This window comes from Manacus candei, unplaced genomic scaffold (genome assembly GCF_025592945.1).
Source record: "Manacus candei isolate 608988 ecotype Guabito, Panama unplaced genomic scaffold, ASM2559294v1 h1tg000027l, whole genome shotgun sequence".
Classification (NCBI taxonomy): domain Eukaryota; kingdom Metazoa; phylum Chordata; class Aves; order Passeriformes; family Pipridae; genus Manacus; species Manacus candei.
This window is the reverse complement of record NW_026138075.1, coordinates 9,877,467-9,905,000: the sequence shown is the minus strand read 5'-3', so window position 1 is coordinate 9,905,000 and position 27,534 is coordinate 9,877,467. Positions and strand designations below refer to the sequence as shown.

Sequence of the window (27,534 nt, the reverse complement as noted above, 5' to 3'; positions counted from 1 at the left end):
ATATACCCTGTCAGTTCAGTATTAGTCTAAGCTTTTAACCTTTTCTTGAATTTCTGACAATATTTTAACTCCTACACATCTTATCACATATTGCTATGTATTTTGTGATCAATTAATATTGCTTTCAACTATGTAAATTTTCCTTCTATCTGCTTGGTGATTAGTATGTTAGAGATTATCAATTCCTCATAAAATGTTATTGAAGGAATTAAATATACTGCTTTTAAAATTTTCTGTCCGGAGTATGGTGGATTTTAAGCCAATTATATGAGACAAATTATTTATAATACATTGTAATTTGTGTTTATGTTTTTAGAAAGATCTCAAAAGGTCATCCAATCACTTATAACTTTTCTTAGTATAATCACCACAAAAGTAGGACTTCTAAATACAAGTTTCCCCTGCTAAGAAGGACTTTACAAGCAGTGTTAGTTCTATGGTCTAACAGAATGAATAAACCAAATACATATACCAGAGTCAGAAAAGCAGTATTTGAAAACATACAATATACAATAAAACAATATAGCAAATTATTGCCCATTTTAGTGAAAGTCTATGGTTCAGTAATATATTAGAATACCCAAATAAGATTGTGATTGTTCTGGCACTGTAGTTGACTATTAATAAATAAATAAGGTATTTTAACATCATTCTGCAACAATATACTTACAAGACATAAAAGGTGTATAAATAGTAGTATTCTATGGCAGAACAGTAATTGCAGTGAAATGTCAGCTCTTCTTTTTTTTCCAGAAAGCGTCACTTACCCATCTTATTGAAACTATGCTAAGTATGTGCAAACTATAAGAGAGAACAAAGAGGATGCTTGTCTAACAAGATATTCTGTGAGTAAAAGTGAGATTGAAAATTTTTTTAGCAAGAATTTTTGTTAGTGTAGTTTAAACAAAGCATAATTTCTGGGCAACGATATGTAAATATCCACTGTTGAAACTGACTGATTTTTACAAAATAGAAAGACAAAATACAAAATAGTATGTGTAGTTTAGTAGTAGTCTACTAAGACTACTAAATCACACAAAAGTTATGGTGGGGAAATTTACTGCTGTTACACTGAATGACTGTTGTTTCATTCAACTGACCAACACAACTAATGACATCTTACTGTATGCTGTAAGTATACCAACTCTTAGTAAATACTGCCAACCTGACAGTTTTGTACAAGTGAATAATATTAAGTGTTTAAATCCAATATTATCATCAAAAATATTTTTAAGAACAGAAATTGTAAAAAAAAAAATTAAGAGTAAGATAAACACAACAGAAAACTGAAGCCTAAAATCATATTTTATCAGTCATTAAAGAAATATTCCACAGCGAATATCCACCTAATGCAAACCTTTTGTTTGTTTGTTTGTTCACGCAAAGCCAGATTTTCAGGTGCTGCTGAACTCCTTCTGAAAAACTAGCCCAGGTTCTTTGAAGAACCTATTTGCCTGGCCTGTGTCAAATATTAATTCTCCTTTAAATAATAATAAAAATATCTAAGACACCTTAATATTCTTGGAAGGTTTTTAAAATTTTATTGGTTTTTAAATCAAATAAGTGACAGTTGCTGTGGCTGAATTTTATTAGCATCCCTGGGACCACAGTTGTCTTAGGTAACAAATGTACTGTATTTACAAAGACACAGAAAACATCCAACAATTTCTTTTTAGTCGTGCAGTAAGTTGATGTCTTCTTTAATCCCTAGAGGAGAGGTATCAAAGATAAAAGTACTCCACAATTCTTCACAATGTCCAAACCAAGATAAGCTCAGCTCCTGTTTTCCCAAGGAACAAATTTCCTCTATAAGTACATCAACTCCAACTTATCCTTCTCTAACACAGGGAACATGGCAGCCCCTCAACTGCCACTATGAAACCAGGAATGTAAGTCCTTAATTCTCAACTCCCCAAGTAAATGTCCTCATCACTGAATTGAAGAATTTACCTCTGTCTCACCATATTCTCCTGGTGCTGCTTCTGCTATTGGATGTATGAGTGATCTGGTAAGAGCCTGATTGTACCGACAGTGGACAAACCATTTAGGCAAAATATAAAAGAGACAGACTAAAAATACTCTTCTAATCTACACTTTATTTATTTATTTGTTTACTTCATTTACTTTTTAAATAATAAAAAAAAGAAGTGCAATGTCTTCAGTGCAGAATTCTCATCATCAGTGGAATACTCCCTCATTCCCAGAGGAGGGACTTGAAGTGCAGTCTCTCACACATCAGACTAGTGCTTCTGTCAAAAATCAGTATTTTCCACTGCAGAAAGTTTCAGCAGAAAATTTCTATTTTAACACAATAACAAATCTATGCAATTGTTTTGTACTGTATTATAGGAAATTGCCAGCTTTTTAGCTTAAAAACATCTTTATAATAAGTATTTATTTTATTTTAATTAAGCTTTTGTTAGTCTTACTGCTTTATTATTAGATTTGTCTTTTTCATACTTGTTTTTCTAAAATAGGCTTTGTCTTACAATGTTTTAATGTATTTACACAGATCTGCTTCTCACATTGTATACACTTTTCTCCCTCCCCCATTTCCTACAATCTGTTCTCTGTCTAGTTGTTTATTTGTTCTCTTCTTTCATATTTCAACATCTCTTCTACACTACCAAGTTTGAATATTCAGATTAACACAATAACATTACGTCTTGAGATGAACCCTTGTCAACTTCTCCCAACACCTCTTTCATAAAAGATCGAATCTACACAACAGAGCTTGATGTACAACACGGAAGCAGAAGTACTACCCACAGGAACCACAGAGATTAAAATCAGAAACACATTTCTAGCTACTTGAATTCTCACCAGGATATTTCTCCTTGAATCTTTACAATTTGTAACAGCCCCAAAATAATAGAAGCATGATAAATTTTAAGCCTGTACATTGCTCCCTTATTCCATACGTGCTCTAAGAGAAAAGCAGGATTTCTTCATTCTTTTTTCCTCAAGCATTGTATCATAGAGAAATAGTTTCTACTCCTTCCTTAACTTCCTGCTTAGAAGTATCAGTTCATCCTGCTCAATCCACTGCTCATTGATTACTTCAGCTGTTGCATCTCTGTTTTCAGTTTTTCCAAGAAATTAACTGAAAAGAGAAGTGAGAGAAAACCAGTAGAGAAAAAGATATGGTTTTGGCCTTCTTAAAGGTTTTTTTTTTTTGTTTGTCTGTTTGGTTTCCTTTTAAGAAAAGCAGATATTTCTGAACAAGTTCCTGCACAAAAGACATTTAAACACTACTTTTGCAATTTTTAATTTTTATTTTTTAAACTAAAACCTAATCTTCAGCAAATGTTTTAAGATGCCTACAAAGCCTGCATGTATTTAAAACTCACAACAGATCAGTGGAATTTTCAAATCCTAGATACCATTATCCACTTGAAATTCACATAAGTCTATTAGAAAAAAAAATCCAGTGTTCTCTTGTCATCAGCACTGTAATCTTATGCTTTGATAAGGTCTGCTGGTTTCATTCAAGGATGAGACCTCTCCTTAGAAGAAACACAGAAAGATCAAGGAAATTAATTCCTTACTTCAAACTGGCTATGTTGCATGAGGAGTTACCACAGTTTTTATTCAGGCTGTTTATCGTCTAGGCTACCTAATTTCATTTCATTAGAGACAGAAATTGACATGATATCAGCATGTATCTATCTGTATTTTCTTTTTAGTCATAACCTAATGATTCTATATACCCTCAGTGAGATCCAACTTCCATAAAATAGCCTTATCTTGTCAGAAATACAACCGATTCCCACTACAGTGATTACAGGATACAAAAAAATAGCAACACACTTAATGGTGTAATTGATCAAAACACAATTGAATACAATTTAATCTTCATTTTGCATGAAAAAAAATCATTGCAAATAGTATGTGTTCTAAACATGTAGTATATTTACCAGAATTTTAAGATGCACAAAAAGAGAGAGTGTGTTTTATAGCACAGCTGAAATTACTGAACTAAAGAGAGCTAATAATTTAAAAACCATATTAAGAAAAAACTCAAAGATAAGAACACAAAGCTGGATGCTCCAATGTGATCTAGTGATTACATTTCTTTAAAGATACTTTCTCATAAAACGTTTGTGGCTTTTTTCCAGTGTTTTTCTTAAGAAGCATTAAAAATGCAGAAATAAATAATCTGGTTTTAAGTATAATAACTATTTGAGAGAACAGAGGTCTGGTATCTGTCACCCTAGCACAATCACTGCACAAAATAAATAAAAATACAAAACCAGCAAAAGGAAGTATAACTCTCCTGTACTAGAAATACCCTTTAAAGATAGCAGTTAATTTAGGGTGAGGATCTCAGTTTTAAATACTCAGTCTCTCAAGTTACCCAAGACAGCAACAATCTCTAGGAAAGAACAAAAATGCAAGCATGTAAGCACTGCTACAAAAATTTAAGTAGCTATAGCTATTTGGATTTTTTGGGAAAGGTTTTGGAACCTATACTGGACCTACCATAGACTTATACTCTTCTTAGTGATCTTAAACTACTTTTTGTTCTGTCTCTGAGTCTTGATTTAAAATTAATAAAAAACCTTATGTCAGAAGAAGGTAAGCCGCACTTCCACAAGTCTACATTTCTTTTTCACACAGTGTCCTCTGGTACTTTGATAATGGGTAATACAAACAAAAAATAACGTAGTGGCCCCTAATATTTTATACGTTTTCTTCCTTCCTGTCATTGAAAAAAAAGAAAAAAAAAAGGGAGCCATTTTCTAGACTGTATACTTTAAAGACAACTGCAAAAAAATTAAACTTCATTTAGCAAAATGTGAAACAATAACAGTGACAACTCTGATATTTAGAGTAGTACATTAGCTTAACTTGGTAAATATAATAGAAATAATGAGTCTTAAATAGGCTCTTCTAATGTTTACTACAGGAAATTTCATTTAGGTAGGAGGGTGTAAGTGATGAATCACACCTACAAAGTTCCAATGTTAAAAACATAACACTAATTGTCCATTGTCTCTCAAACAGATGTAAATGTAACAAAATACTGTCCATAAAATGTAAATGTTTTCTACTGTCAAGTATTGATAAGTAGTACTGAATCAGAATGAAACAGTATTCAGAACAAAACTGAAGATTGTGCCTCTAATAAATTCAGTACAAGCCTAGCAAAAAAACCTGCTGTTATCATGAAAGCTCATGTTATCATGAGATTACAACAGACGTTAAGTGAGAATATGTAGAAACTTAATGAATTATGAAAGAAAACACTTCATAAATTCCTGTAGTGCCTTCTATTGCATCTCATCAACTGGTAAGGGCTCTTGTCACGTTATCTGCCATATTAAACTATATGGCAGTGCCACCACTGTAAGACAGAAACTTGGTTCCACTAGAAAACACTTCCAATAAAAACCAAACAAGTATTCCCATCAAAAATAAAATGATCAGATAGTAAAATATGAAATACTGATTAAAAAATTGAAACGTCACAGATTTACAGTTCTTCATACACAGGTATGCAGACACATCCACATGCACACACAACCTTACACATACATTCACTTTTACTTACCCCAATAGCTCTCTTTATATACGGTATCTGTGTGCCACTGTCCAGATCTTCATTAATTATAAGTCTCCTAGCCCACTGACCAGCTCTGACAACACCATTACCATGAATTAGGACCAGGAGCTTGTCAGGATTTATTAGTGCATCTTCACTCATAAAGATAAAGCTCTTTGGTTCACTCTCAGTTGCATCAACCTGCAAATACAGACAACATGAATTTTAATGCATTAACAAAAAATCTTTAAAAGGACATCTGCAGTTATAAAGTTATCTAACACATTGATACAAAAACATTCACAGTTTAACAACTATTTGAATGCATGTTACAAGGACTAATGTCTGCCCAGTACTAAATAAAAATAAAGCAAAAGCTAGTATTTGTGCAATATAACTCTGAAACATAAAAACATACAGCATTTTAGAACAGCAATCCAAGATAAATTTAAAACAAAAACGGGGTAAAAAGTGTGCTGAAGCTTTGAAACATCAGTTGTGTACAGAAATTTACTGGAAAGAAAGGAAGTTCATAAATGAACAATTGAGAGTGGGGAGGGGAAGGGATCAAGTAATTTCTCACTTCTGATATGCCTGAAGCAACAATAAAATTCTTACATAATAAAAAAGAAAAAATCCCAGAGAGTTCCAAATCAGCCACCTCAATATAAATACCCAATCACCCAAGTAGGACCCAGTATTGTAAATTTGTCTACTATAAATCTAATAGGATAGGCCTAATAAAATATAGAAATCCAATTTGGGTCTAATAATAGCTTCATTAAGAGTCCCGCACCTGGGTCAATGCTTAGCTACTTTGCCATAGGAACAGACCAACAATCAGCTTCGATATTCAGTAAATCATAACGTAATACCACATTTTGTCTTTAAGAGAGTAAAGCAACACCTTTTGTTCAATAAATACTGAAGTTTTTACACTTAGTTTAGCAAGCCTGTCTCAAGACAAAAGAACTGTGTTGGTGTGAATATCATAAGGGCAAAAAAAATCTCATGTCTACTCATTCCTCCCTTTCTACCATAAGAACACATGGAAAAGGAAGAACAAAACAGGCAAATCTCACCATCCTACTGTACTCCACACCCCTCCACCCCTAACTGTACAGCTAACTGTACATCTGCTAGAACCATGCTCCACAAAAGTGAAGTAAGGCAGATCAGGATACGATCTTTATGTTGAGAAAGAAGGAATGGCTAATTGGATTATGTTAATTTTTTCTCATACATGGGTACATACTCCTAACCACCCTGAACATCGGAAAAATTAATTCTGCATCAATCTCCAGACTTTTTTTTAATGCGAGTCCTACCAAATATTTTTTTAATTAAGTCAATGGGTCTTCTTGAACAAAAGGAATTTCCAAGTGGAATATCTCTCTTCAGTAGCTGCCATACCACCGAAGACCTTATTCCCTGCTCAAAAATGAAGTAACATCTCACGTGCGTCAGTTTGCACTTTCTGCACTGGGAAATAAGACTCACTTTCTCTCACACGTTGTGTGAACACAGAAAATATGGTAAAGAATATGTTCTATTGAAAAAAGTTTAGAATACCTAAGTACAACAAGTGCTATACTTGGGGCCACAGTCAGATCATGCTGCTGCTTCTGAAACAGCAGTATTGATATCCTAAAAGGTAACACGGATTAGGTAAAAAATCAGCCAACAGTGAATCTCAGACAGTACTTGGCAAGGTGTAATTGACTTTTACACATAAACTCAATACTTGCAACACCATAATTAGGGGAAAACACTGTGAATTTGCATTTCAGACAAACGTATAACTAGGCTGTATGCTTTAGTATTTATAAAATAAATTCTTGTGCAGTATATAGGAAATACTAGCACTTAGTAATCATATGCATATGACTGCATATATAGATATATAGACATATATAGATGATATAACTAGTTCACACTTCTGCAAGTAAGTTAATTTTAACAGCTAAAAATATCTACCAAGCTCATAAAAAAAAAACTCTTCATTATTTCCCCCAAATTAATCACATTTGGAAACTTTTTGTCAAGCTAATTTATGTTCAAACACTACTAATTTAGTAGATCCAGCTTTCACTAAACAATGCACACAATGGTCACTCCTGTGCACCATCTTATTTTATTAACAAATCAACATAGAATACCATTTAAAGCTGAACATACTGAGACCGCATAAAATAATTTCTATTTATTAGCCACTTGCTCTTCTGGACCTACTCAAGGACACTGATTTCCAATTCTTTATTTAAATTCAAACTGAATAAATCCAATAAAATGTTCTATTAGTTTAATTTAACAATTTCTTTCAACTGTTATTCACATGTAAGAACAATCTTCCAATAATCTGTACCTAGGTATGTCAAACCAAAGTTATGCTGAAAATTTACTGCTTAAAATGACTGTTTAAAGTTTAATTTTCTTCTTCTTGGATTTTTTTCCCAATGCACAACACTACCTTAAGGTTTTTGAATGTAGTGTGAGTTCTCTTCAGATATTATGACATTCTTAAGATTTTCAAACACTAAATTTCTTTTTCCATATGACTTCTGTCTCAAATGAATTATCACCTAATAAAGAAGTACCAGTCTAGAGAGTATTTCAGAAGCATACTAGTTAGTATTTTGCACAGCTGTTTTCAATATATAGAGTAAAATCAAACTACACTTGAAGTCTAATCTTATTGACATCCACGATAATACATTGACATTGACTCAATTTTTCAGTTCTTAGCCATTACCAACCCAAGATGTATGAGACCTGATTAGGCTCCAGGAGTCTTTTATTTTGTATACTGAAAGTTTTTAAGATTGAACACTAAAAAGGAAAAAAAAAAATCTACTAATATTTTTCTTATTCCAGTTAAGAAACACAATAAAAATTACAAGCCTAGAGCCTATAAAGAAGTGAAATAGGTATAAACTGTAACTGGAGGAAACAACATGGCAAATAAATGGAATTGAAACTGAAAAGACTCAGTAAGATTGTGAGAATTGTGAGCAGCTGTTGGAGAGAGAAAACTGCTCATTTGCTTCACAAGATGAGAAAGTCTTCTGTTGTGTGTTTCTACATGAAGCTGGTTAACTCACTTATGTTACAGTCTTCATAATACTGAAAATCCTGATTTAGTATTTTTCAAAACTATAAAACCGAGTTGATAAATATTACAGGCAGCTAATTAACACATGACCATTACCCGCTAACTTTACAAACCCAAAATCAGTGGAAATTTTATAAACAAGTACCGACTTTACTTGCGTAACAAAATTGACAAAAGGAATAGTTCTTGGCTGTCAAGTAGATGGAGAGAACTATTGAATGAAGTTTTACCTATTGAAGAAAGCATTGATAACTTAGAAGATTCTGCGAAGTGAGACCTTTCAGTGCCCTTGTCAATAAAATGTGTCTTGGTTTCAGCTATGATAGAGTTAATTTCTTCTCAGTAGCTGTTACAGTGCTGTGTTTTGGATTCAGAATTCATACTGTTGTTGATAACGCACTGATGTTTCGTTTTTTGCTAAGTCATGTTTACCCTACGTCAAGGACTTCTTTTCTTGTCTCATGCTCTGCCAAGGAGGAGGTTCCAAAAAGAAACTAGGAGGGAGAACAGCTGGGTCAGGTGACCCAAACTGGCCAAAGGGATATTCCACACCATATAAAGTCATGCCCAGTATATAAATAGGGGGGGAGTTACCCAGAAGGGGGGCTGATCTGGGTTTGGGAAGGGGGGGAGGTGTGTCAGAGGGTGGTGAGCAATGGTATTGTGCATCACTTGTTTTTTTTCTTTTTATTATCATTATTATAATTTACCATTATTAATGTATTTTACCTTTTTTCCAATTATTAAACTGTTCTTATCTCAACCTACAAGTTTCACTTGGATTCGCCTCCCCATTCCACCATGATGGGGGGGAAAAAGGGAGGCTGAGCGAGCAGCTGTGTGGGGCCTAATTTCTAGCTGGGCTTAAACGAAGACAACATGTTAGTAATTATTTAAACTTCCATCTCAGGCTTTTCCAGAAGCCATTAGAGGTGCATCTAATTCAGAAGCACACTCTATTTGTCATCAGTAGCTGAAGAAGAGCAAAGATCAATCACTTGATGCCATTAAAACTAAAGAAATACAAATACTTCATCTGGATAAAAAAACTGCAGTCTTCTTTATATTCTTAACATAACCTTCAATGGAGCACAAAATGAAAAATTTAAAAGTAGTAGCTGAATGACTTCTCTCTGAACATGCGACTCTTCATTAAAATTTTCAAGTCCAGTAGTATATGTTGAACATTAACAAAAGTATAATATTTTACAGTAACAATAATGCAATACGGATCTCAGCCTTCCTGTGTAGGAAAAAATATTCAGAATTATGTTTTGTGAAAGATGCTGGAATAATAAAATAACAGGCAAGCTTTCCTGACTTGCCAACTGGTCTGATTTTCATATCTGAACAGAATTTATTAATTTTTTGTATCCAAAACTTCAAGTGCCACCTGAGAGAGCAAAATAAAGACAGTAAGTTGGACTTTGCACACAAGGTTGAAATTTAGAAAGATGAGAGCATGAAATGCCATCATGCAAAATCTTCGAAGCATAGCGTTTGCACTCCCTATTAAAATCATACTGAAAAAAGGGCACTGCCCCTAACACAGTCCTGAAACACATTTCAAACATTCAAACATCATTACATTACCAACTTCATTATCAATTGGCAAAAAAAGGAAAGACAATACACCAACTTACTGATGACAAGGTTAAAGAAGAAAATGTTTTTGTATTCACCTTTAAAATATTCATATAATAAGGTCATATATGTAACAGCCATCTTGATCAGATCAAGGGTCCTGTTTCTGACAACTGTGTCCTAGTTAGAACAGCTGAGACCAGTTCATCACTGGATGGGTGTAACCCAAAACTGTGTATTCTATAGCCTTCCATGCCATTTCCCAGAAACTGTTATCAATAGACCATTTATACCATCTGTCCAGAGCAGCCTGACTCCTAAGGCTACAAAGTAGGTTTTAAGAGGCCTGCGAGATAGGAGGGTGTTCCTGTCCTCACATCCATTGCGGAACCCCCCGCCCTGAGGGAGGCACTGAGCATTCCTGCCTGAACTGGAGGATATATAATCTTGGAGTCTTGGGACTTTTTTAACCACTTGTGGGATCCAGAGAAGGACTGTGACCACCACTCTTGACTGGACTGCGACCACCACTTTTCAACCAGACTGCAATCACCACTCTTGACCAGACTGCAACAGCACTCTCACCAACAGGTTTTCCCCTCTCCTTTTACTTTGGACTCAGGGGGGCCCAAAGAACACCACTCTGTTCATGCCCCAGGGTGCTGGGTTATACATTTGGGTTTTGTGGGTTAAAACCAATTGTTTGTCTGTATAATCGTACTTATTGTATTATTTTATTAAATTGTTCTTCTGATTTATAATCTCTCTTTTGAGTTGGGTTCATTTCCCCTGCTGGTTTACACAAACTGGCAGATTGCTTAGGGGAACAGTAAGACAACAAGGTGGTTACAGAGTGATTCTTCCCTGGTTTTGATAACCAGTAACTCTGGGATCTTGCGAGACAGAGTTTATATAACTGGACAAGTATGTACAATACTTCGAGTCACTTATCCCACCTTAGTATTTTCAAATCGGTTTTTTTAATGCATTTATATGTTTCTCCTTGATAGTATTCAATGGCAATGAGTTCCTCAATATAATGGGACATGTATGAAATAGTACTGTCTTTCTTTCTGCAGAGATCTCCTGCCTGATAATTTAAACTTGATGCCCCTTAGGTTCTCTATTAGGAAAAAAAGCAAAAACCCATTCCCTATTCATCATCTCTATACCTTCCATGATTTTATAGATTTGACATCTTCTTTCCTCGGTCATCTATTCTGCAAGCTGAAGAATCTTTATTTAATCTTTCTTTGCCCGAAAAGTATTTCATGCCTGTGATCAGCCTTGCAACCCTCCTCTGTGTTTTTCTTTTTAATTCTTAATATCCTTTTTCATATGGTGTCCAGACCCCATGCAGTGTTCAAGATGAGGGCCCACGTAACAAGTGGAATGACTATGTTTTTCTGTTTTGTTCTCGATACCTCAAAATTTCTAACATGCTATTTGCTTTGAGAGTTTTTGCCATTGACTGCCATTGAGCACTAACTGATGTTCTCAGAGAACTATTCACAATAACTCCAAGCTCTTTCCTGAGTTGTAATAGCTCATTTAGAGGTCAATGTTGTGTTTACAGAGTGAGTTATCTTTCCCATAATTTCACATCTACCAGAATTGAATCTCATGTCGTTTAATCATCTATTTATTTCGCATCATGAAATAATTCCCTGACTCATCATAGTCAGCTTTAGTTTTAACTATCTCAAATAATTTTAGAAAAAAAATAGAAAAGTTTGTTAGCTTGTGTTAATTCCTTTTTTTGCCCTTTTATTTACAACTATGTCAGACCTATGTCAGTAACAGATTAATTCATCTGTAAAATATGAACATTTTTTTCCTCTTTTAACCAATTATTAACTCATAAGGGGACTCCCTTCACATATCCTTTTTTAAAAGCATTTGGTAAGTTTGTTGAAAGCTCATTGGTAATACATGTACTCTTTTATTGACAAGATTTTTCTTCTTCATGTGATCTCCAACTCCTTCAATGAATTCCAGTAGTTCTTTTAAAAAGAAACCTGTACTCGTTTTCCCCAATATATTATCATCATCGTCATTACTATTATTATTACTATTATCTGATTTCAGCAGTAAGTTCAATACAAGTTGGTTATTCTGCAGCTTTATGTTTGACTATTTGTAGAACTCTGGGCCAAAAAAAAAACCCTCATCCTGTAATTTCATTATTGTATGATATATTAATTTGTCCTAAGGTCTCCTCTATCGATACATCAAATTTCAGACAGTTGCTCAGAACTGTTTTTTTAAAAAAAAAAAAAGTTAAGTGTGGAAATTGGACACAGAATATTGGAAATAATCATGTTCATTTTTCTTGTTTGAGCTGAGCTTTCATTCTACCTGCAGTTCATTAGTATCAGCCTTATCATCTCTTTTTTATTATTAGCCTTTACAACTGTTACAAGCTCCTCAAATTTGGGTTTTGGTGAGCTTACTGTGATTTTATATGTAACTTGCCAACATTTTTAAACTCATCTATTTTCATGCTAAAAGTTGTCTTATTACTTCTATTAGTCTCCTTTATTAGTTTAAACTAGGGGGTTGTGTTGTTATTTAGAAATGTGTCAGTAGGGACTTAAAGCTAGCCTTTAGAGAGCTTTAATTTTTCAGCTTCTATAAACATTGTCTAATTTTTCTCATTTTTGTACGTGTCGTCACAACTTGGTTTTGACTGTGTTGAGGGCTCACTATGCCATTAGTGAGGACCAGTGTTCACACCTTGTGCCAATTTTTCCACAATGCTCATAATTAGACATCTGAGATCTTACTTTGCTCCAAAATGCACTTAAACTATGATGCTTAACAGAAGTTAGAACTAATACATTTGAGAATAGCTTAAATGTACTACTGACAAGCTGTATCAGTGCTTACTACATAATTTATGAATATGAGTAAATTACAGATTAATTTGACAGCGGGAGCTAGACAGGGCCATTCCTCTCCCAAGACAAGAGGCAGATCTCCCAAGGCAGAGCCAGGCAGATGAGTCCCCACATGTGTGACAGAGGTAATCGAAGTGTTATAATACTTATTCCAAGTTTTTTCATCTTCATTTTCTGTAGCTAGTTGATCAGCCTTAGTACTGCATTACTTATATGCATATTCCTTATAATCCTTTTTAAAAATCAAAGGAAGTCCTATGGCCACAAAATTTTGGTACTTTTAAGCTTAGAAATGATAGCTTCCTGGTTTCACAGACAGAGTGTGACATGGCTTGAGGATGTCTTTGGATACATTACCTGTCTGGTACATGGAAGTACTCCTTGAACCAAAACTTCCCCAATGACGAAAAGTAGTTGTGCAAGGAAGCTGGAGATCATGACTAGCAGTGCACCAGGCAGACTGCCACGATGAGCACAATCCTCTTGTCTGTCTACATAAAGAAATCTTAAGTGGGGAAATGCTTTCTCAGACAGTCTTGGGTCAGTCATGCAACGAGCAGGCTGCTTCCCCTTCAACTGCTACGCAAACCTCTTAGCTCAGCTCCTTCTGCCATGACCAGAAGACACTGAAAAAGCCCTTCTGGGTTTGGGTAGGTTATCAAAACGTTCCCTAAACAACACTTAGGGAATGGAAATGGGAATGGTGAAATGTTACTGAACTGCTGAAGCAAAGGACCTTTTCCTTTCTTTGCCTAAATGGGTTTTCCTTGTCTGAATGTGAAGGACTGGTAGAGAACAACAGTAATGCAAGAGGTTGTCAAGAGCATAAGAATCCTTTATGACAATGGAAAACTTACATAGTGTTGTCACACTACAGTATCCCCTCTGCACTCCCCAGTACAGAATATAAAAATACCTGAACATCATAATATCGCTTCACATGTATTTACAAACACTCTGATATGCAGGGGAACACTTCATCTCTTCCAGGGATTGATCAAATATTTTTATTAAACAACGTAATCATTTTATATTACATACTACAAGTTATTGAAAAAGTGTGTTTTAAATAACAACTTTGAGTAGTTTACTGAAACTTAGTGTGAGTGTATTCCTGTGAAAAGACATGTCTGCTCTCTACATCCAGCTGCAGAGGTCTCAAAACATGCACAAATACTTTTCAGAAAGCTTATGGTTCCCCTATCAAAACAACAATTTGAAAATTCTGGTATCCGGTAAGGCAAGGAAGGCTCAGCTGGAGAAATCAAACACATGAGAAGTGAGGTGGAACTGCATCTCTGGATGCATGCACATGCAGAATGCGAAGGCAGTATCCTGAGACAATGCACTGCACAGAGCCCTGGCACACCCTGTCCTTATCCGAATGCGGGGATTGCAGGCTATGCTGTGTACAAATCCAAACAAACAATGCCTTTGGAAAAATAAATTATACTTACTGGGAGAGTTACTTTCTTCAAGTGGCATTCCTTCTGCAGTAGTTCATAAACATATTTAGTAATGATCTGGAAGAAAAAAAAAGTGCCAAGAGATACTAAACCACTTACAATAATGACACATCCAAGCAGACAACTTAAAGGCTAGTTGGTTAAACTTCTAAGCACTTGTATATGTTTTGCCACTTTTCTGAATCCTTTATTTTATAACTAATTATAGAACTTGAAACTTTAGACAAAAAAGTTCACTCTGTCTCTCAGAAAAGGCTGCTTGCTAGTACAATGGAATTGTAACTCTACCTGTGAATCCATCACGGCTGTATGAATAATTAGGTGCCTCAAAACTAAGGTTTATAACCAATTAATATACATTCAGTAGTATAAAAAAGGCTCTCTTTTGTAAAGAAATACTTTTAAAGAATATTTTTCCATAAGCAGACTCTTGAAACTCTCTCCCCTGCAGGTTCACTTCATGAGTTATGTGGAGAGTAGATCTGTAGCCATCCTCAGCATAAATTACCTTGCCATTTGTACCCAGTGAACAGGGGAGGGATGGGTCAAAGGTTTCTAAACAGAAGAAAAAACCTGACTGATTCCCCACCATGGGAGAGTTTAAGTCTCTTGTCTCTATGTAGGAATAAAATTGAAATTTAAGACCTGAAACATAAGAAATCTTTTCAAAGAGCAACCACCAAAAAAAAAAAAAAATCAACCTAGTTGCAACAAAAGACTTGCCATCTCAAATATAACAAAGTTGTCCACAGTTCAATGTCTTGCCTAGAATCCAGGGAATTTTTTTTCTGTCTTTATATAGTCCAAGAAAAATGGAGTTCCAGATGTAAGAACTTTCCAATTATTATTAATTTGGGAGTTAAACCGAGGAACAAGCTAAAGTGCCTTGTCCATATGGGGCTGTAAAAATGGTTTGTAAGTAACTGCCTGGATTCTACTGGCTAGAAGAGTTAAAAAAAAAAAAAAAGAAAAAAAAAGGCAAATGAAAGAAGAAAAAAAAGGACTCATTAAGAGGGTCAAATGGTGCTTGCCTTCTCTTTAAAGCTTGGGAACTGTATTTAAATTCCAGACAAGACAAGATCTAAGCCTCAAAATATTAATCTAGGAATATCTGGGTACAAACTCAGATGGTGTTCTTTAGTCTAACCCCTCAAGGCCATCCATCTGAACCCATAGTACATTAGGCCCCAACAGAAACATCACTGTAACAAAGCTCTTAAGTGATGGCATCTTAAAAACACACTATGAACTAAGCAAATAGGAGCCAAGGTACTATGAACTTCAATTTTAATTTTCCAAATGCACAGTTACCAAAAAAAGTTTCAATGAAGTCCAAAAGTTTTTATTCTGTAAATGTGAGCAAACACAGTGTGCAAACGTTCGGAACACGTTTGAACAAATCAGAGGTACTGATGAAAGCTAATTAAAAATGTTGGTATATGCCCCTACCTTCCTTTCACTAAACCCCAAAATCGATTATGATTATATGAATTCTTTGCCACCCTGCTCAAATATGTTTATTGATAAAATTATGTTCAAAAAACTTTATGGTTTTAAAGAACATCAGTCTTTCTGAACATTTTTATCTACAAGGAAACTGCATTTGGAGAAGGAATTTAGCTGTGAGCGATGAGTTGATTTAAGACATGTTTATCCCCAAAGTAGTATGCTAGGATCATACATAGAGTGTAATTTCACCTTCAGGGGCAAATTTTTTATGGTTCACTGAAATCAACTTCAGTGTAACGCCAACAAGTAAAGCAGTTAAGTTCCTCCAGTCTCAGATGCTGATGTTGTACAGACTTTAAAATGAGTATAATGAAAATATGGCCTCAAACATAGAAATTTTATTTTTTACTCCTAATTCGGGCATCTACTAACCCTTTGAATCACTAAAAGAACATTTGGAAGAGGAAAAAGTTGCTATGGAGAAAACATATTTTAGACACCTCTTGCCAAAATCTACCCTTTTTGCAGCTAAATGTTTGTATCTGTTTCTTCTCTCTCATCTATTTAGACTGAGTGTCTTCAGGGCATAAGTAAACCTTTACTTGTTTTTTCCCACTGCCTGTCTCTATAGGGCTCTGATACTAACTGACTCTTTATGCACTACTCTAATATAGTAAATAGTAATATCAGCCTTAAAAATGGGACTGTTAAATCAGCATAGCACCCTAGTGTAGCAAAGACTTGACCTAATGAATGTTTTAAATAGAAGTAAACATGAAGTAAGTAAAATATAGTAGGTTGGAGGCTCAAATCCTAAGTCTGAGATTATAATCCTCAGGCAGCTCAGTACCTGCATGGCCTCCATGGCCCAGACAAATGTGAGGAAAAACTGCCATGAAAAAAAAACCTCAAACAAAAAGATCTCTATGTTCAGGAACTTAAAACAAGTAAGTCTTCTGATTTATGTTAGATATAACTAAGTAAATACCTCCAGAGGTACCTTTTCAAAGTGCTACTGGACCCAAATAAGTCATCTGCAAAGTTCAATAGCTTTATGTCATGACTAGCGATCCTTCATATGGATCCAGAAAATAGCCTATTTTAATCACTGAGAAATTAAATTAAATTACTTGGACAGAAAGCAAAAAGGATAGAGAAAATCATAGAAAGAAAAAAGAATTATCTTACAACAGAGCTAAGGTTTTACCCTTGCATTGCTAAATATTCTGCTCAATGGTGGCAAGAATATAATGCTGCATGAAGATTGAAGAACAAAACTGAAACTCCAGGTGGAAACCTAGTTCTGGTACACAAAACTGCAGGACATATTACACAGTAAGGTCCTGGCTTCATACAACATGTGTTCTTTTAAGACTGTATTGTTCTTTGTGGTAGTTTGAGCTAGGCCTTCCTTGGTGACCAGTTTGTAGCCAAGGAAGTGCCCAGATTTACCCAGTATTCCCTACGATTTTTACGTAAGCCAGACTATAAGAAGAAAGGAGGAGAGGCCTTCGCTCTTTCCTTCCGGCGGCTTGGAGGTGCAGGTTCGCTGCTGTTGAGTCTGCCGTGTTGGGGAGCGAGGCCTGGTAAGGCCTCACCGACCTTGGGAGACAGAGGTTGCCGGCGAGCGTTCCAGAGCGACTCTCGGTTGTCCCAAGGAGAGTAGTGAGATATTTCTTTGCTAAATTGGGATATATATATTTTTTTTATTTTGCTAATTGGGGTATATATATATATATATATATATTATTTTTTGGTTTTCAATTGTATATACTGTAACATAAGTGTAAATATATTTATATATATTTATATATATCACTTTAGCTGTCTCTCTCTCGTTTGGGGTTTTCTTGGTTGTTTTTTCTCTTCTCCCTGAGGTTTTTGGGGGGGGGAGGGGGAAACACTTCTTGTGGTAAGGTTTGGAGACTTGGCAGGGAGCCAGCTTCAAACCATATCATTCATATAGAGGACTTTCTTCAGGATTATTTTCAATTACCAAAAAGCATTGAAAAATTCTGTTAGCAGCACACTTTGTGAAATCTTTGCAATACAACATCCTGAAGCTACATGATCAAGAGATCAATAACTGCATAGAAGTATGTGAAAAGAGAAATTAAAGACTAAGAGCCAGCAACACCAACATGTTTAAAATTACAAAGATCACAAAAGTACTGAAGCCTAAACATGATTGCAAGTGGAGACAAATACCAAAGAGACTCTTCAATACACAAAGTATTGGAGTCTTTAAATAGAGAAAAGTCTGGAGAAGAGTGCTAAAAAACCACATATCCACAAAGCAAAAAGGCAATTCCAGAATAACTCAGTTTAAAATAATATCCCTCCATTTTAAGTCTGTAAGAAACTGAAGGAAGCCTTGTACCACATACCACAAACATCAAGAACCAGCCTGGCACACATGAGGAAGAGTAATTGCAGCTGACCCACTGGTGAACTTTTTCATAACAGAGATAGCCAGTTATACAGACAACAGATCAGAATTTGATGACTTGATTCATAACACCTACATCCTAAACTTGATGACTTGATTCATAACACCTACATCCTAATCCACAGAGCTGCTTCAGCATATACCACACCAAAACCCATGCTGGGATGCAGCGAAGTGCACTAAGCCTTGCACATCAAGTTCCCCTCCCCTGCTGTGCTTTACAACCCAAGTCTTCTGAATTCTCTTTTCTCCCCTTCGATGTGTTCCCACTTTCAAAATGAACCATGGATAACTCCACCCACCATCAGATTATATATACAAACAGCAAGCTGCTGCAGAGGGAAAAAAAAATTGACAACGTAAATTGCTCAAACATTCAAAATGTTTTCTTGAGTGAATTCTCAGCCACAAACATACTAAACAATGACAGCCTGTGTGATTTGTGGCCTTTGACTCCTAACCTGGCACCTATCAGGAGTCACTGGAAATCATTACCATGCAACAAACATTCATGGATTGACGACAGATGTGAGGAACCCTTAGGTCAGTGCAAACCTCGAAGTCTCTTTGAAGACAATCAAATGCCACATGTCCCTCTCTTCTCCCATATGTGCATCACCCATGAGCAAAATGCCAACAACCCTGACAAATGGTTGGTGTATGGCTAACACATGATAAAGAATAAAGTGCATGCGAGCAGTTGACATTACAACCACTCGCATGATAGACGACAGATCACAAGCCCTTGGAGCACAAAGCTGCCCACACCATTGCCTGCTCCTACACACTTGCGGCAGATTTCGGGGAAAAAAGGAAATGGAGAAAACTACAGATTAAATGTATTCTTCTGGTGGACCAGATCCAGCCACTCCTGCATCATCTTCCTCATTTACACATACTCAAAACACAAGCAGAACTCCATCATCACCATTACTACTCTTGCTATGGCTTTTCACTACTCCAGAAGTTAAAAGAGGCTACTTCCCTTTATGACTGAGGTGTGCTGGCAATGATACACTCGCTCAGTGGATAGGAGGCATGTGCTTCCAAAGATGTTAGCTTGTGAAAAAACACTCCTTAAACACTTTATCAGATGACTTTTCATTAATTTCTAAACACAACTCTCAAAATACATGACAGTATAGAGAGTAAGAGAATCGACTGGCAATAATTTTCATTGCACGTTTTTATGGGTGGCCAGACTTTTTACAATAATATAGATAGTACATTTAAGTAGACTTTAAAGTCTACATTAAGTAGACTTTAGCTAATAAAACATAGCTGAAATGCCATTTTCCTTCTCAATTGACTTCTTGGATTTTCTTAAGTCATATCATAAAAAGGATTAGTACATTATTAGTGTCATTAGTAGTTTATTATTCCTTCATTAACCTTATGAGTTAACTATATTTTAACCTCAGTTTAATCTCCTACATGAACATATATTACAGGGAAAAAAAAAAGAAGAAAAAAAAAAGGGAAAAAACTAGAATTGAAATCAATTAGCTCAGAAACCACTGTAGTCTGACCATCTCTACCCTCTACAATAAGTCACTCTGGCACAACTTGCTATATTTTGAGCTGAAGTGAAGAAAAATGCAAAGTTTTTCATTTTTCTTTAGAGATGCAAAACCAAATTAACCTTAGGTTCACTTGTCCCATTCTGTGACAGCTGAACGTTACTACTTCACCTGAGAAATTCACATATAGATCAAAATCAACCTCATTTGCCTATGTGTTCTTTTTATCATAAAGTAGTATGTTTGACCCGACTTCACAAAGTACAGCAAGAGATTCACGTCAGCTAATCAGACCCCTAAAATTACTTCAACTATTAATTCAGACCTGACATAACAAGTTACAATCTCTTGAACCTAAGTTTCTCAAAAAATGGACCTTTCATGGCAATAGAAAGGATACTATTTTCAAATTATTTATATTCAGCCTAAGAGATTAGGACACTCGGCACTACTATTTTCTAAGAACTTCAAGGCAGAGTGCACAGGTTGGATGTTTTGTAACTTATCTTAAAAATCAACAAGTATAAACACTAGAAGTGATGTCATTACGAGTAATGGATTTTTGTGTTTTATAGGATTTGTCTCTTCACTGGTAATATGCGCTTTAGTGCAAAAAGAGAAAATAAGCACAAGAGGGAAACAATCCTTATAACATATATATAGTAGTCTACCAATAACATTTTCCTCTTTGCAGTGTAAGAGCAATAATGTTCAGTGAAATAAATGCAAAATGAATTCCAAATGACTACCCTGCAGCAAATCTCACGTGGTGGGACTGACTTGAGGCTTGCTACTGTGGCTATCATAGCGCTGGTTGAATGAGATTTATTTTGACCCTTAGGTGACAAACCTGCCGATATGTACCAAAGAGAGATGCAAGGAACTTTCTGACATACTGCTCTTGGACACAGACTTAGCTAAGAACTGAAACAAACAAACAAACGAACCAAAAAAAAACCCACCATCACCATTCTAGAACAAATAATCCTAAAAGCTGAGTGGACTTTCTAAAGGTTCAGGTCAATGCAAGCTAAAAAAAAAAAAGAGAGAGAGAGAAAGAAAAACAAAATCAATGGCATTTTAAAACAATCCACAAAAGACCTCACTTGGATTATAGTGTGGGAGAACAACTCATTCAGATGGAATTGACATTATCTCTACAGGATTTCTTGTGTTTTCTACTGAAAGAAATTCAACTGAACCTTAATACACAGTTGTGATATTCTGGATTTTGGGTTGACGTATCATGATTAGGTTCTCAAGATCATTTGAGAGAATTAAATGATAGACAGCAAGGATTTGTTATGAATGCAGCATATACTGTTGATGTGATTTGACCCAATGTTTTGTTACATGGTCTTTGCTGACACCTGTTGGTTTATTTTTTGTTTTCCTTTTCTTTCCTTTTTAAGAAAAGCATCTCTAATTTTAGAAATCACTTGACAACTATTTGGCTTTAGAAATGGCTTAATTACAAAGTTCATCTTATGGAAATTCTCAACTCTTTTTAAATATACATACATATACATATATATGTGTCCTGGTTAGGACAGCTGAGACCAGTTCATCACTGGATGGGTGTAACACAAAACTGCGTATTCTATAGCCTTCCATGCCATTTCCCAGAAACTGTTTTCAATAGACTATTTACACCCTCTGCCCAGACCAGCCTGACTCCTCAGGCTACAAAGTAGGTGTTAAGAGGCCTTCCAGATAGAAGGGTGCCTTCCTGTCCTCACACCCTTTGTGAAACTCCCTGCCCTGACAAAAGTACTGAGCATTCCTGCCTAAACTGGAGAATATATAATCTTGGAGTCTTGGGACTTTTTTTACCACTCCTGGGACCCAGAGGAAGCGCTATCAACCAGACTGCGACCACCACTCTCGACTGGACTGCAACCACCACTTTTGACAGACTGCAACAGCACTCTCACCAACAGGTTTTCCCCCTCTCCCTTTACTTTGGATTCAGGGGGCCAAAAGAACACCACTCTGTTCATGCCCCAGGGTGCTGGGTTATACATTTGGGTTTTGTGGGTTAAAGCAAATTGTTTGTCTGTATATCGTACTTATTGTATTATTTTATTAAATTGTTATTCTGACTTTAATCTCTCTTTTGGGTTGAGTTCGTTTTCCCCTGCTGGTTTACCTTAAACCAGCACAATATGTATTAATACTAAGCAGAGGATTCAGTCAAGCACCTAGCACTAGAAACAATTAAACATCATGAGAAAGCAAGACCTCTATCCCCAAGTTGAGATAAGAAACATGAGGATGAAAAGTTTGCAAAACAAAGGAAACTAAAAAAAGCCCAAAAGAGTAACAGTGGAACAAATTTAAGTGAGGCTTATAAATACATTTTAATATTCCGATTCAAGAACTATCATCCCTAAATTTCATAGTAGAGATGAGATATGAAAAAGGATCTGGAACTAAGAGCAGCAGCAGTTTTGATTATTCCAACTATTAAGGAAAAAAATGTTGTTAGGTGGTGAGGTAGTGCTATTAGTTTTGAAAGGCTAAAAATCCTTGTCAAACCTAACTAACATATCAGATTAACATAGTTAAAAGCATACCAACTTTTGTGGTCACATACAAAAAAATCCGTCATGTGTTAAGCATCTAATTTTTCCACCTTTGATCCCTCAGCAGAAATGACCAGACAAATATTCACAGATGGACTAAAGGCTTAATTTTATGTAAATTCCAGAGCAGAATTCAAATTAACATCTTCTTTACACAGCAAGATGACTTCACCCTTTTGCCACCGTGTCCCAGAACACTAGCGGGTCCAAATAATTAGGATTTACTTAATTTTACCTGAAAAGGACCCTGGTGCTGACCATTAGCAGCATTTCATTTTTCTTTTACTGGCACAAACAGTAGTTGACAACCTCCCAACACAAATCACAGAAATGTTTACAGTTTTGTTATAAAATAATACCTGCACCTCTTTTCATTTGGTCAAGTAAACCAAACAGATCATTAGGTGAGTTAATAGGTCATTAACACCTCACACTTAAGCAGTAGGAGCCTGGCTTGCTTTGGGTAACTGACAAAAGCCAGCAGTTAATTTCTGAGAGAAATGGCTAGCTTGCTTCCTGCTTTTCCAGTCTACAGTTATGATACTTAGTACTCTGAAAGAAACTTCCCCTTAAGGAGAAAAAAATCTGTCCTGAAGACACTGTCCCTTCCAGGGTTGTCAAGCTGAAGTTAAATAAAACACCTTGGACACTGATGAACTTGATTTTTCTTCTACCTCACTGCTTCTCAAGAAAAGATTTCCTTTTCCTATTCCATACACTTGAGACCACCTAACCCACCTAACCCAACCTTGTGTTCTGTTGGCTGGCAAACCCAAAGACCTGGGAAATGCTGGGAGAACTTTTGGACCAAGAGGTAAGTAAGACTGTTTCATATGTGGCAAGTAAGCTTTTGTATAAAATACAGGAAACCATGTAATCATTTTATTTAACAATGAAATAAATTATTATTTAAAATGTCATCATTAAATAAATTTTTGAAAGGCTAATTCATGTAGTTGTTTCTACTTTATTTTGAAAACAATCTTATGAGAAAGAAATATTCTTGGTAACAGGTTTACAAAATAAATTTCATAGCCTTCTTTCTACTTCACTTAGAGTAAGGGAACAGTGTGTAAGAATATTATCAGTTGCTCAAGAATATTTATGCTGATCCTATGAAAAAATCACAGCAGATCCTTTCTTCCTATGAAATTATGACTGAAAAACTAATGTAACTAATCATGCAGCACTCACATGTTCAAAGATGCACATCAGTGCAGTAGTTCTCATTATGCTGTGTGGGCACAAGTAGTAGAACAGCTAATAATGAAGCTCTGTACACTAGAATTTACTGCACTTAAATGAATTTTACCTATATACTTTGTTTGGGAAGGAATCACATTTTTCTCAGTCCAACCATCAACTCTCATCCTGTCACTAGTTGCCTGGGAGAAGAGGCCAACCCCCTCCTCGATACAACCTCCTTTCAGGCAGCTATAGAGAGCAATAAAGTCTCCTGCAGTTTTCTCCAGGCTAAACAAACCCAGCTCCCTCTGTCGCTCCTCACAGGACATTCCAGCCACTTCCCCAGCTTCATTTACCTTCTCTGGACTCACTCCAGCACCTCAATGTCTTTCCTGAATTGAAGGACTCAGAACTGGACACAGTACTAAAGGTGTGGCCTCACCAGCGCTCAGTAGAGGGGAAGAATCACGGCTCTAGTCCTGATGGCCACAATACTTTTGATGCAAGCCAGGATGCCATTGGCCTTCTTAGACACCTGGGCACACTTGCCAGCTCACACTAAGTTGACCAGCTTGCACCCCCAGCTGTTAACACCTTGCACCTCCAGGGTCCTTTCTGCTGAGCCACTTTCTAGCCAGTTTTCCCCCAGCCTGTAGCACTGTATGGGGGGTTATTGTGGCCAAAGTGCAGGACTCGGCACTTGGTCTTGTTGAACATCACACTGTTGGTCTCCGCCCATCTAACCCACCTGATCCAGGTCCCTCTGCAGAGCTCTCCTACTCTCCAGTAGATTGAGACTTCAAACCAACTTGGTGTCATCCACAAATTTACTAATGGTAAACTCCAGCCCCTCATCCAGATCATCAATAAAGATATTAAACATGATTGGGTCCAACACTGATCCCTGGGGGACACCACTAGTGCCCGGTTGCCAACTGGATGCAGCCTCATTCAGCCCCACTCTCTGGGCCCGGCCCTCCAGCCAGTTCTTAACCCATCAGAGTGCCCCTGTCCAAGCTGTGGGCTGCCAGCTTTTTCAGGGGAATGCTACGGGAGATGGTGTCAAAGGCTTTGCTGAAGTCCAGGTAGACAATATCCACAGTTTTTCCCTCATCCACTAGGCAGGTCTTAAAAGGAGATCAGGCAGGATCTGCCTTTCCTAAACTGTGTCTGAACCCTTGGCTGTCCTGTATGAGCCACGTGATCACATTCAAGATGATCTGCTCCATAACCCTGCCTGACACCAAGGTTAGGCTGACAGGACTGTAGTTCCCCAGATCCTCCTTCATGCCCTTCTTGTGGATGGGCATCACATTGTCCAACCTCCAGTCATTTGGGACCCCCCAGTTAGCCAGGACTGATGATAAATGATGGAGAGTGGATTGGTGAGTTCATCTGCAAGATCCCTCATCACTTGAGGATGAATCTATCTGGTCCCATAGACTTGTGAGTATCTAAGTGGCACAACAGGTCACTAAATTCTTCCTCTAGGATTAAATGGGGGTCCATTCTTCTCCCCATCCCTTCTACCAGCTTAGGAGACCAGTTGTCCTGAGGATAACCAGTCCTACTGTTGAAGACTGAGGCAAAGAAAGAGTTAAAGTACGTCAGCCTTCCCTCATCTTTGGTGACTATACTTCCCCCTGCATGTGATAAAGAACAGAGGTTTTCTTTGGCCTTCCTTTGGTTATTAAAGTATTTATAAAAACACTATTTATTATCCTTTGCAAAAGTGGAAATTTTAAGTTCTAACTGAGCTTTTGCCTCTCTAATTTTCTTTCTGCATGACCTAACAACACCCTTAAACACTTCCTGAGTTGCCCACCCCTATTTCCGACTCTCTTTTTTTCCCTGAGTTCCTACAAAAGCTCCCTGTTCAGCCAGGCGGGTCTTCTTCCCTGCCGGTTCATCTTTCACCACACAGGGACAGCCTGCTCCTGCGCCTTCAAGATTTCCTTCTTACAGTATGTCCAGCCTTCCTGGGCCCCTTTGTTTTTAAGGGCTGCTTCCCATGGGACTTCCTGAATCAGCGTCCTGAACAGACCCAAGTCCACCCTCCAGAAGTCCAGGGTAGAGGCTTTGTTGACCACTGGCTTGTTGCCACCCCTAGGCGCATCTCTAGTGAGGCTGGTGTCATACCCTTCCCCCTTCAAACCTAGTTTAAAGCCCTCTCAATCAAACCTGCCAACTCTTAGCCTAGAATCCTTTTCCTCCTTTTAGACAGGTGAACCACATCTGCTGCCAGTAAGCTGGGTGCCATATAAACTGCCCCATGATAAAAAATGCCAAAATTCTACTGACGACATCAATCTTTTAGCTACTTACTGATCATTAGTTTTCCTGTTCCTTTCACCATTCATCTCTGCTACAGAAGGAATCCAGAACAGTACCTGTTCTCACGTCCTTTCAACCAGATAATCCAGTGTCTTGAAGTCCTTTTTGATTACCCTGGTACTTCTCTCCACAACCTCATTGCTGCCAACCTGGACAACCAGCAGTGGGTAGTAATCAGCAGGCCAAATTAGTCCAGGGAGTCTCCTGGTAATACCCCTTAGCCAGGTCCCAGCGAGGCAGCAGACTTCCCTGTGAGATGGGTGCAGTTGCCCTCAGAAGTGAGTCACCCAATACAACTACCCTTCTTTTTTTAATAATACTAGAAGTTGTGATACATCTGGTTGACTGTGTTGATTTGGGGTACCCCCCCAAGAAAGACCTCCACTGTCATCTGCCTGACCCTCAAGATCCAGGGCCTTATACCTATTTTGTAAGGGCATCTAGGAAGGCTAGGGAAGGGATCCTTCTACCTCCCTGAGCAGGGGTCTGTTTCCATCCTCCCTCATCCCTGGGTCCTCTCCTGCCTGATGGAAAGGGTGGAGAGGATGGGGCTTCATCTCTTGCTGAGCTTCCATCTGCTGCATTTCTCAGGAATGGAAGGGTGTGACTTCACCAGTCTATTTCTCTCTCACACTCCCTGATACTCTCCAGCCTCTCCACATACTGTTTAAGCTCTACCACCAAGCCAAGCAAATCATCCACCTGTTCACCCTGCACACAGGTGTCTTTTCCATTGTCCTCCGGTACTAACACTTGTGTCTTTGACCTTCTGCTGAATTCAAATGTGGTGAGAAGAAAAACCTTTTTTTAATTAAATGGGACATTTCACAAGCCATAATGGAAATTTTGCACTAAACCAGTAAAATATTTAGCATGCATTAAGCAGCTATTTCCAAAAAGTCTGTGAAGTTATGGAACAGCCCTAAGGCAGTGAAAGTCTGTTCTGGTGCCCATTTATAATCCATGTGACCAAGACTGGTTCAAATTGGTGTTTGTTAATTCCCCAAAAAGAAGTTTGCATGATGGGATCTTTTGTCCTTTTGGAGAGGTGGGACATGCAGAAAAATGGCCATGTTTCACTAAATAGTTAAATACAGCAGTTGTCAATAACAAATATATTAGTATGAAATAATGACAATTTCTACTGAATAAGACACCAATATATTGTCTGAAAAGGAAACTTTTCCTAACATCCAGTTTCTGTAACTTTTATACCATTTCATGGAAAAATGAAGTGGGCAATATTACTACCCAGATTTAGATTAAAAAAAATTGGATACCAACAACAGTGAGCAGCATGCTTGTATGCAGTTTAAAATTATACTACAACTGCTAGCCTGCAAAGTCCTGTGTTTGGTGAAGAGTATTATATAATAGACACATGAAAGACATTTCAAATCCATCA

At 36.9% G+C, this 27,534-nt stretch overlaps 1 protein-coding gene across 3 annotated transcripts in view; it reads right to left on the bottom strand.

Annotated features, from left to right (window-relative positions):
• Nucleotides 1–27,534, bottom strand: part of FAM172A (family with sequence similarity 172 member A) — a 254,120-nt gene that overhangs the window by 197,132 nt on the left and 29,454 nt on the right. For all 3 annotated transcript variants that reach the window (XM_051789283.1, XM_051789285.1, XM_051789284.1), the window contains exons 4-5: nt 14,599–14,664; nt 5,555–5,746 (exon numbers count right to left, since the gene is read on the bottom strand). In XM_051789283.1, coding sequence (XP_051645243.1) covers nt 5,555–5,746; nt 14,599–14,664 — 258 coding nt within the window. The remainder of the gene's footprint in view (nt 1–5,554; nt 5,747–14,598; nt 14,665–27,534) is intronic.